General features: G+C 43.5%; 1 protein-coding gene across 1 annotated transcript; it reads right to left on the bottom strand.

Annotated features, from left to right (window-relative positions):
• Nucleotides 1-9,675: 9,675 nt before the first annotated feature.
• On the bottom strand, nt 9,676-10,849 carry tmem271 (transmembrane protein 271). Its single transcript, XM_085788767.1, has one exon. The coding sequence runs from the start codon at nt 10,527-10,529 to the stop codon at nt 9,738-9,740; it is 792 nt and encodes a 263-aa protein (XP_085644893.1). The 5' UTR covers nt 10,530-10,849; the 3' UTR covers nt 9,676-9,737.
• Between the last annotated feature and the right edge of the window lie 680 nt (nt 10,850-11,529).

Here is an 11,529-nt window from a genome sequence, read left to right as displayed (position 1 = left end):
GCAGCTGTGAAAGGGCATAAATCACGATGTCATAAATCAGTAAGCTTTTCGCGCCTCCTCAGCATCTATTCTGTTGGAATACATATCTGAAGATGGTTGATTTGTAGGTGCTCCTGGCTTCTCTTTCATGTGAAGTAAAGACCAACCACGGCTGGGCGTCCGGCAGAAAAATACAGAGGTAATTACAGAAATAGAGCAGCTGGAGAAGTAAATTGAAGCTGTGCCTCTGAGTTGGAGCTTTCCTTGTGAAAGCGACCTTACCTCAGCTACACCGTTCCGCTCTTTTTGATGCTCCAGGAGTTGTCTGCTAAGTGGCGGATGGCAGCGAGCCAAAGAGGTTATTGCAAGTTTAGAGCTAGCTCCTTCTGAAAACACCAGCCACTGCAGGAGCTATTGATTGACGCACGCCTCACTCTGTGGCTGCAGACGCTGCCAGGGTTCCCCTTCTCCCCTCACTGCATCTCTGCCACACTTTCTGATCCAAGCTACTGAGAGGAATCCAGCTCAGTAAAACTCCTCTCCATTTTTTTTTAAGGCGCCTGGAGGGAAACACTTGCTGTTTGCATAAAATTACTACTGGTTTGAGTGACACAGCAGCGGAGAGGTCGCTTGTTAACCCTCCATGAGCAACATTTGATGATCAGCATGGAGATCCTTTTAGCGTTAGATCAGACTTTATTGTGTAGTCAGGCCACAGAAAAGTGATTCTGAGCTTTTAAAAAAACAGAAAAGTTTGAGTATTTTTGCTGCACTTCAAATGTCAAGATGTGTCAAGAACACTTTGAGGGACTGATTTAATCACTCCATACTCAGAGGAATACAGCACCGGCACTCTTGAAGAAGTTTTGGGTGAGAAATGAGGCTCTCAGTAATTCCATTAACAGCATAATTTTCAGTCTGAAGAAATAGATGAACAAACTATCCAGAAGTTAGCTGCAGTATTAATACCTTGCTGGCAAATGGTGCTCATTAGTTGGCAGACAAGTGGAACAAATAGACATCTGGTGTCGAGAGTTTGGTTTATGCTGAGTATAAAAGATAATTAAATAGCAACAGAGAGGAAAAGCATTCATTAAGTATTAATTCAGCCGGTCTTGCATGTGAGGTGAGTCGATACTAAGCCTACCATCCAGCTACAGATCAGCAATGGTGGAAGCCAAGTTGGTTATTAAAGCTCGAGGAGCGGCTAAGCTGTCCATGAACCTGCAGCGGGAGTACAGGACAACTTCTTCTCCTCAAAGTTCACCTATCGTGTTTTTTTAAATCAGGAGATGTTACCGGAGGTGAGGAGCCTTTCTTCTCATTCAGACTACTTGAGGAAAAATAGACAGAAACCTCAACACCCGGCAAAGTAATCACTAAGTCACTGGGAATGATCGATCAACCTTATCAACCACCTGCTGTATCAATTTGTGCACTCAAGTTGAAAAACTGTTTACTGGCCCTTTAACTGTTTCATCCATGTCTCAGGCATCAGCATTAAAGTCCTCGCTGACTGTGTAAGTATAGCAGCTTGACAAAGCCAGTCCGACTCCAGGTCAGTTTACAAGCTTTGCCCTTAAAGGGATAGTTCAACATTTTGGCAAATTGCCCCATTGCCATAATCCCTATAGTCATAGCAGTAGATTCATTACCTTTAATTGTCGGTGCAAGCTATTTTTAGAATAGCGGAGCAGAGCTACGAGCTGCTCAGAGCTACGCTATGGAGGCTAATGGGATTTCTTGGTCAAATTCAACAAATACACAATCCAACAACTCCAAAACGCTCTTGTGGACAAGTTGTGACCTGCACATTCACCACGCTATGAGATAATAACGACGTTACGAGACAGAGTTGTTTTTGAAACAAATGCAGAGACTGCTTGCTGAAAAACAGCACCTGACGGGAACGTGCATCAGCAGTTTTGCATGAATTTACCTCGAAAACAACTCTGTCTTGTAACGTTACATTATTATCTCATAGCGTGGTGAATGTGCAGGTCACATCTTCTCCACGAGAGCGTTTTGGAGTTGTTGGATTGTATATTTGATGAGTTTGATGAGGGAAACCAAGAAATCCCATTAGCCTCCGTAGCGTAGCTCTGAGCAGCTCACGGCTCTGCTCCGCCGTTCTAAAAATAGCTTGCACCGACAAATAAAGGTAACAAACCTACTGTTAAGACTATAGGGATTATGGCAATGGCCCAGTTTGCCAAAATGTTGAACTATCCCTTTAAGCTTTCAGCCTGGAAAAAAAAACAAAAAAACAAGTGAACACGAAAAAACAAAACAAAAAAAGCTTTCAGCCTGATGACATGGTCTTCATCAGTGGACGTGGAAAAGGATCTGTTGATGTGCAGATCATCTGTTTTTTTGTTTTTTTTTAAGTATATTTTTATGGGCTTTTTTGCCTTTAATTGGATAGTTATTAATAAAATAAAAAGGTTCTATCAACCAAAACACAAGCCGAGTTGGAACTTTGATGCTCAATATCTCGGAACTACCCAAAACGGAGATAGAACCCTATAATTCTAAGCTCACGCAGTGGGTTCATATCAGAGGGGCTTCAGCAGCAAGTTAAGACTCTGTTAAAAGCTTGAGTTGATATTGTTTAGTCAAACTCATTTCCATGGTGATAGTAACAGTAACTACAGTTTACTACAGCTCTGGGACAACAAAACAAACAGTCATTTTAAATAACCAGTCAGGTGATAATTAGCCTTTTTACCATCAGTCAGCAACCGTGTGATTTGATTATATGCTGCGCACACTGTGAGTGTGCACACAGCAGGTGCAGTGACAGGAGCTGGTTACCTGGCTGAGCAGCTCCTCACAGCGAGGAGCTGCTCCTGCTTGTTACACTGGTCCCTGCAGCACAGCAAACTGACCCACTGTGAGAAAATGATGAAAAGACTGTTGTTAAAGCCACATCGTTTTTGTCTGAATGTATTTTGTTTTAACAGATTGAGGTTAAAGTAGTGTGCTGTTTGCTGCTCGAGACATCCTGCAGATGTACAGAATTGTAATATACTGATCAGTGTGTCACAGACTCAGTTATCGTTATGTTGCCAACGTACATCTCTCTCTGACATCTCTATTTCTAAACCAACATTGACAGAAAGGCCTAAAAACTCAAAACAAATGCCTGAAACCACTGGTCAATTAATCAACAGCAGTCATTTGGATAATAGATTCATTTTTCAAAATAAGTGTTTTAAACTGAAATGCCAAACATTATGAGAAATTGATTCTTATCTTTTCTGTTATTTTGAGTGATTATGTTGTGATGCCAATTTTCTATAATTTTCTGACATATAATCAATTAAATGATTGATAGATTAATAACATAAGTTATATATGAATGAAAAATACATTTCATAACTTGTTGCAGCTTAAGAAATTTTAACTGAGCTCTCACGTCATCCGATACATCTCTGTGGTGACTGAGCAAACGCCAGTAGAAGAAGACCGGTATGGAAAAGCTCCTAAGTGGACTTTAATTGAATCATCTTCCACTGCTGATTCACAACAGCCACTGATGGTTTGACTCCACATTATGTAGCATGAAAACACAGCAGCTTCAGGGAGCACAGATTCACTGAGCTGTGTAAAACGATGTGGGCTGCAGGAATATAAATGAATTTAAATGACCTTTTATCAGCTGAAGCTAAAGCAGAAATTCCTCATTACCTACATATGAAAGTGTGGTTTAAAAAAAACACAGTCATGACTGCAGCTGAACATCTCCAGGCCTCTGCAGTGGTTTCTGCAACATTTCTTGTGTGTTGTTCATTGTGAATTCAGACATGATGGAGGCTCTAATGCTGTTGCTCCTGGTAAGAAAAAGTGAAAATCTGAAACTTTTGAATTCTTCAAAGACTTTTATAAAGAAGAATCAAGCTTTTGAGAAACTGGAACAAGCAGCTCTGATGGTTTGGAGGCTCACACACAGGTAATGAACCACATTTTTGTCAGGAAAAGCCCAGCACTGGCTTTTAAAAGCCACTGGATTTTTTCCAGACACAAGTTTCCCTGGCAGCTGCACACAGACAAATGGATGTGTGTCTAATGAAAGGCTTTTAGGGGGTATTGATTTTTTTTTTTCATAAGTATGGTCGGCAGTTTTGTCCTTGACATATATTCGCATAAGTATGCAGATGGAAGGAAAACAAGCCCTAACACTAAGATGTGTATGAGCACTTTGTGCCTGGGTTTCTCTCAGCAGCACAACAATTATTTTCTCTGTGTGATCACAAGTGGCAACTACAACGTTCAAGATGTTGTTACGTGCGTTAATGAGCTAAATGTCTGATCGCGTCTCAAGCAGCACTAAAGACATTTCTGATCCCCCCTCCTCGCCTCGGGGCTCACCCCGGCTGTGCACTGCTGTCCACGTACATCATTCATCCAAATATCTGCAGTGTAATCACTTGTGCAGAAACCCTCTCCTATATTCCTCCTAGTGAGGAACTTTGAGATGCAAGTCAGCAGTTTTTACTTTGTGTGACCAGAGCTGGAGGCTGTCATTACACTAATGCAGCACTGCTATCCAACAAAGGATCTGCCACCGGAGGGAAAAAGCCTCCAGACCACAGAGAACACAGGTCTTAAGATAATAGATAATAGACCATCCTAGATTACAAACTCACATGTCTTTGCCTTTTTAAAAGGTAATTACTAATCATTACAACTCTGAAGCAGCAGGGTTTTTCATATGGTAGAGAGGACGCCATGAGCTCTCTTCCAAGGCAACAGTTCATTCATTAATGGAACTAATCACTCACAGACACTCACTGTCAGTGGCTCTTAAAACTGTTTTGACATTGCATTAGTGATTAAAACCAGAAAAAAATACACCAGGCTTTTTAAACATCAGCCAGCTCTGTCAGAAGTCCTGCCCATGCTGAATTCAAATGTCTGAAGTTTAACTTGTAAAAGCAGGTGCTGGATCAGAAAGGTCAGCCGGTCAAATCCCATGAAAAGGTGTCACTAAGCAAGGCACTTAACCCCGACTGCCTCCTACACAGCTGCTCTACAACCGTCGACTGAACGCATGCAGCAGCACTGCGATAGGCCCAGTTAACTCCACTTGGTAGATACACAATAGATTTATTGTGAAATTTGATGTTTTCTTTCCAGTGAACAGGCAGGTGACGTTTGTTAATGACCAAAGAGCAGAGATGCATTCATCACGATACGCAGCGGGTTATAAACTGCTCCCACAGCGATGACTTTTAGAAAGTTAATCTCACCGTCTTTTAGTTTGTGAGGGTGAAGGCACTTTGTCATTTCATAATTACATCTGATGGAGCTGATATTTAAACAGCAACATTGTGCAACATGCTGGGTCAGATGAGTCAGACTCAACGCAGAGTTTCTCTGGGTTGGGAGTTTTTGGTTCGAAATAACATTTGTACAATTTGTACCTTAGCTCTGAGCAAAAAGTACAGATATTACATTTTATAGTGAATTCATCATCCCTCAAAGAACAATTGAATCAGAGAAAAACTAAATCTGTTGCTTCCTCTATCCACTTACGTACAAATAACACAAAATTCCTGCCTGCTCAACATGACAGTGTTACAGGAAATAGAGCAGGTTATTTCGGATGATCTCTGTTGTCTCCAGTGTGACTGCTCTCACCATTGACACATGGCCTTCAAATAGAAACTGTTCACAGAGTTTCAGTGCTCTAAAATAAACTTAAAATACATACAAATACACAAACAAGCTGCAAATACACACATCACAACGGAAGTGTTTCCAGGGGACCCCTAAAAAATGACGACCCCGGTGAGGATTTGCTTGATTTCCAGTTCTGGCTCCGAAGGTGAAAGCATTGAATAACAAATAAGTCTCAGCAAGTACATCACGGGTTTCCCCGGCCACTGCAGTGAGATTACGTCTTCACACACTGGAGTCAGGTTGTTCATCCTTTACAGCAACTAGAAATCTGGAAACATCATATCTGTGGTACCTAAAGTAAATCAACCAGCTGGGATAAATGACCACAGACTGACGGTCCTCACATCACACATCATGAAGACGCTGGAGCAGCTACTTCTCCATCTTCAGAGGCCGCAGGTTGAACATAAACCAGACTCTTCTACAGTTTGTCTGCACGAATCATATTAGATTGGATAATTTTGTCCCCACCAGGCCAGTTCCATCTTGGATGAACCAGGTGGTTACATGAGGATTATGCTCATTCTTTCAGGTGCATTTAACACTATCCAACTCCACACACAGTGATGCAGACCTATAAATACTTAGGTGAGCACCTGGACAGTAAACCGGACTGGTCCCTGAACACAAATGTCATCAACCTGAAGAAACAGAGCCAGCTCTTTTTCCTCAGGAGGCTCAGCAGCTCATTTGACATCTGCAGTGAAATGCTTCTCATGTTTTATCAATCAGTGGTGACCAGTGAACTATTTTATACTGCAGTGCGACGTGAACACAAGGAGACTGGTCGAACTGGTTGAAAGGGCTGGGACTGTGCTGGAGCGTGGACATCTGAGACAACACCAACCAGCCTCTGCACAACACTGTGGCAGCTACAGACTAACATCTCCAGTTACACACAAATAAATCTATAGCAAGCTAACAATACAAGCCGTCACCTTCAATGTGAAAAACAACATGTTACCTAAGACCCACACAGGCTACATATAATCAACTATCATTGTTACTTAAAAGTAAAATTATAGGCCAAATGTCAAATCAGTGTAAACAAAACTATTTTGACTATGAATTAATGGCAGAAACACATTGTAAGTAGATGTGTCGATTTCAACAGTGATTTCAGAAGAAGCACAAACACTGTTCAGTCTTCAATGAGTCACTCAATGAGTATTTCAACTTCTGCTTCTTTGATTTAGAAGTAAGAAGCCTTTACTTTTATTTTTCCTTTTTAATTTAGGCTCTGATTGTGTTTTTGGAGGAGAACATGCCAAATAATCTCCCCATGGTGGTGCAGAGTTTTTAGCAGTAAATGTCAGAAAATGTTAGTCAGGGAATCAGCACGACTGTGTTTCCATAAGTCTGAAGATATAATCAACATTTTCTCCTTATTATGTGACGATGTTTACTCAGAGTTTGATTTGCAGTTGGAAAATCTACTGTGATATTTGACTGTTTCAAAATGAACCATAAGTGAAGGGACTTTGTTCACTCTGGAGATACATAAAACCTCTGTAGACTCAACTTAACCAGGCAATGAAGTAGACAATGGAAATAGAAAATATCCACAGTCCAGTGACTCTCAATGCAAACAAAGTCAAGACTGATGTTCGAGGAGTTTAAGAGAAAGGTAATAGAACCTAGAGTTTATTCCACCATCTGAAGTTTTGTATAATTTATACCACGTCCAGTCTCCTAAAGATCCCATTCAAAAGCAGCCAAGTAAAACCAAATGATACCTATTTACCTCAGCTTTTTCTCATCTTATTCTAACTTCAGTTGTTGAAAGTTGGATCATTTCTCTCAAGTAACGAGCTCCACGCATAATGCAAATATCTAATGGAAGCAGCACTACCTCACTGCACCGACTACCTGAGCGATGATGTGACATTTAACTGTAACATTGAGGAGTTAGGAGGAGCAGCAGAAAACACCTCTTGGCTACTTCCTCTGAAGGTAAAGTTAAATCTACCTTTCTGTTGCACGGCACACGCTGAAAATAAGAAGTGAAAAAAGAGACACAGCAGACCCCCTGAAACAAATCCAGGCCAGCTAACTCATTAAACCTGGTGTGATACTGCTGACCTGGACCACTGAGCTCCAGCTTGATGACTTGCTGCTGGCAAGGACACACTTCTTATTTGTGCTGCTGGGTCCGTCTTGTGTTTGAAGAGGGTCTGGACCTTAAGTTTTCTGCTCTGGTTTTTATTCGGATGGACACTGAAACAGCAGGTGACTTTCTTTGCCATTAACATGTTTCTCTCCACACCACCCTATGAAACTTTTAGGATACCAGCTCCCTCCAGGCCTCTTTTGTTCTCTGGTTGGTTGTTGGGTTAATCTTGGTGAGGCTGTATTTCTACAGGCAGAAAACTTAAGTAGGAAGAGAAGAGGTTGGGTTTTTTTTTTTCAGCCTTATCCTGTATTCAGCTCTGGCACGCAAAGCCCAACCTAAGTAGAATGAGTGAGTGGAAAGCATCATCACACCGTTTGAAAAGGATAAGAGGAGGATTATTACACTGAGCCAGTAAAATACTTCTTAAAGTTTTTCTGTCAAAATTCCCCCAGAGAGACGTTTGGCCACGGATGTTCATTTGATGGCTTTAATTTGAGGCAAAATGGACCATTTCGATTTAATTTACCAGGGAACATTGTTGTCTGAAGGTGGGCACGTAATGATCGCAGCTAAATCTGCCCTTTTATTTCTCAGTCACTGTTCTAGCTATTAAGTGAAATTAGTAACAGTGAGGTTGAAAAGGTTTTGATGGTCCACGAGGATCCGTGCTGAGAGCTGATGTGGTTATTTGTGTAAGTGTGGCGGAGTTCATGAGTGATTTCCAGTCACATCCCATGGAACAATATGGGAAGGAGTGCAGCACAGTTTGATTCCTTTAAATTGGAAACAGTGCCGCGGCCACCTTCAGTGTGTATCATATCAGAACAGCCTGGTCCATCAAAGACCTGTATTAAAAGATGGCCAGAAATTACAGATTTTGTGTCATTACCTGCACCTCCTGCTATTTTAATGTAAATGGTTCAGAGTGTCCCTCTGCGTCCTCCTAAAGCCCACACGCTCATATCATTAGCAGCAGTTATGAGTGCTATCTTTGATCTGAAACATGTAAGGAAAGCATGAACCAATTTTACACATCTAGTTGAGTTTACTGGTCACGATGACTCAGCCCCGTAATGTCGTCTGGAAGAAACGCTCATCAGGTTATCACAGCTTGGGATTGAAGGCTCTACATTTATACCCTCATTATAAACTGAGGGAGAGGAGATTTAAAGATGTTTGCCAGGCAAGCAGTGTCTCATGAAAGATCTTATGCTGTATCATGGGAAATGCAAGATCCAGTGTTTTTGTGCTCACAGTAGAGCCACAAAGTTTGGATATTTCTGCTTCAGCTGATGTGTCTTTTTTTCTTCTTCTTTTTTTTGCTTCTTTTGAATCCTCCAACTTTCTAAAAGTTAAGTAATAAATGAGTGGAGTTGATGGCACACACAGTTTAAGATGCTGTTTCTTTCAACAGGCCGGCCCTGATAGTGATACTCCTCAATCTTCCCCAAGATGATTCAGACTGATGAATTAGTGAGCCACAAAGTTGTTTTAAAGCCTTGTAAATGAACTTTAAACAACATCAGTCATAGTATCTCTAAAGAGCTAAACTGGCAGCAGCGTCATGATTCATCAGATGAGGTTAAATACACTTTTTATTCACAGGTAAAAATGTTAACAGCAAACATTCAAAACACAAACTCTGCTTTTGTTATAGACTAGCAAGCTGTTGCGTTTATGGGCCTTGATGTGGCTGCTCTGTCTGGGCCCCAATCACTTTGATCTGTTCCTCTACTACATCAGTCTGACTGGTGATGAACAACATGAGCTACCAGACAGATGTGGCCTAAGAAAACATCAGTATGAGAGGGGGGGGGGTCAGGTGGATTGACTGCTGCTTGTCCTCCTGTAGAACTTACTGTTGTTTTGTTGAAGAAGAATAAGAAGAAGAGGGGGGGTCGTTAAAGCACAAAGTCACTGACTGATTGTCACAGCAGAGGAGAGCGCTGCTCCAGAGCGGCTATGTGTTGCATGCCTCAGCGGGGAAAATGTCCTCGTATGCGGGCGGCAGTTCACTGGGGAGCGGGTAGGAGAAAGGGAAGCAGTGATTCAGCTCCGGGTCCGTGGGCGAGTATCCCGGCAGCTCGATCGACGGGTGTCCCCCGCACTGCACTTCTGCACCTGTCTCGTCAAACACGTTAAAAACACCCAGGTTGATGTAAGACACCGGCTGGAAATCCGCCGAGGAGCAGTCCCGCTCCTCGCTGAAGAGGATGGCCCCGGCTCTCTGTCTCTGGGACTGTCTGCTCCTAGAAAACTGCGCTGTTTTGTACCTTTTGATGACCACCAGGTTGATGAGCCCCAGCACGCACTCCAAGGTGCTGAGAACAGTGGAGACGACCAGACTCCGCTGGTAATCCCTCAGCTGCTCGCAGGCAGGGTTCACAACCACAGAGTGGAAGCAGTAATGGGAATATTTCCTCTCCACCAGAGAAGCCGTGTCCCCGTCCACCACCGCGCCGGAGAAGGCGGTGAGGACCCCCAACAAGAAGACCACAACCCCGAGGAGAAAGAAATTCCTGCAGCCGGGTTTCTCCACGCAACAGAGCAGCGCGGAGCCCAGCAGCACCTGCCCGATTCCCACAAGTAGCCCGGAGTAGAAAGCCCCGGCCGCGCCGCCGAGGTGGAAATGCGCTTTCACCATAGATCCCAGCGAGACGCATCTTAATCCAACGACAACTTCGCTGAGGGCGCACACGAAGAGGAGGGTGCTGGAGAAGACGGTGCACAGTCCTTTCCCACTCAACTTCATTATATTCCACCTCTGCCGCTCTCGATCCCTCTCCCCCCTTCTTCATCCTCCTTCGTCCTCTCCTTCGTCTCCTCTGGAAGCACTCTCACATTGGGACATCATCTGCCGGTGACTCCTCCGGTTCAGAGCGGGCGATCCTCGCCGCTGTGGCGTCTCTCTCGCATCCCCGCCGCTTTACGGGAATATATAAATAATTAATGGCAGGAACGCGTTCCTTTTTACACTTACCGATAGCCTAACCCATACACTACCGATTATCACCGTAGCCCCAGATCACCAAACCGCCCATCTCACTCCTGACACACTCTCCTGCCTAAAAGTTTTTTTTCTCCTCCTAGAGAGGGAGCGAGAGAGAGAGAGGCTGATCTGCAGTCCGCTGGGCTTACTGCTGTGTGCCGTGTTTGTGGCAGAGAAGGAGGCGGCTGCTACAGCCCGAGATGCCCGAAGGTCCCGTGGACCAATGACCAGTGACCCACAGGCCTCCAAATCACTGCAAAGCTCCTACAGGGACTCTAAACGCGTCCCACAGTGAGCGTTAAATGGAAACGTTGGATGAACGACTTTTAATTGGTGATCAAGAAAATAAGCACCAGCACAAATCACTGGCTCTCAGGAACATTGATTTCTTCACAACCCTTTAAAGCCTCAGTAAAATGAGCCTGGTAGCAGAGAGGGAATAATTTCCTATATGTAGTCGGCTGTGCCTGCAAATGAGAGAGTTTATTTATAGGTGGAAACACGATTATAGCTAACTCCACTCGACTCATATTATATAGGTTACATATGTAATTACGTCATCCTTGCATGTGAGGGCTGTAGTTTATCAGATGGATCTTTCGGGAAACCATAAACAAAGGCATTAGCCGTATGAATAATGGAGAAGCGCTGCTGAGGCCGGACGGAGGCTGTGCGCTGTCCGTGGTGCTGAAGCGTCCAGCCCGGGCCAGATGGCAGCTGACTGCAGCCCTCAACATCTTCCCTCCCCGCCAGCATCCTGAAC

This window comes from Trachurus japonicus, chromosome 10, assembly GCF_045865225.1.
Source record: "Trachurus japonicus isolate A0001 chromosome 10, Traja_1.0".
Lineage (NCBI taxonomy): Eukaryota > Metazoa > Chordata > Actinopteri > Carangiformes > Carangidae > Trachurus > Trachurus japonicus.
Note: the sequence above shows the minus strand (reverse complement) of the source record. Positions and strands in the feature narration are given on the sequence as shown.

Excerpts from the sequence above, each read along its gene's own strand:
- tmem271 (XM_085788767.1), bottom strand. The coding sequence starts at position 10,529 with ATGAAGTTGAGTGGGAAAGGACTGTGCACCGTCTTCTCCAGCACCCTC.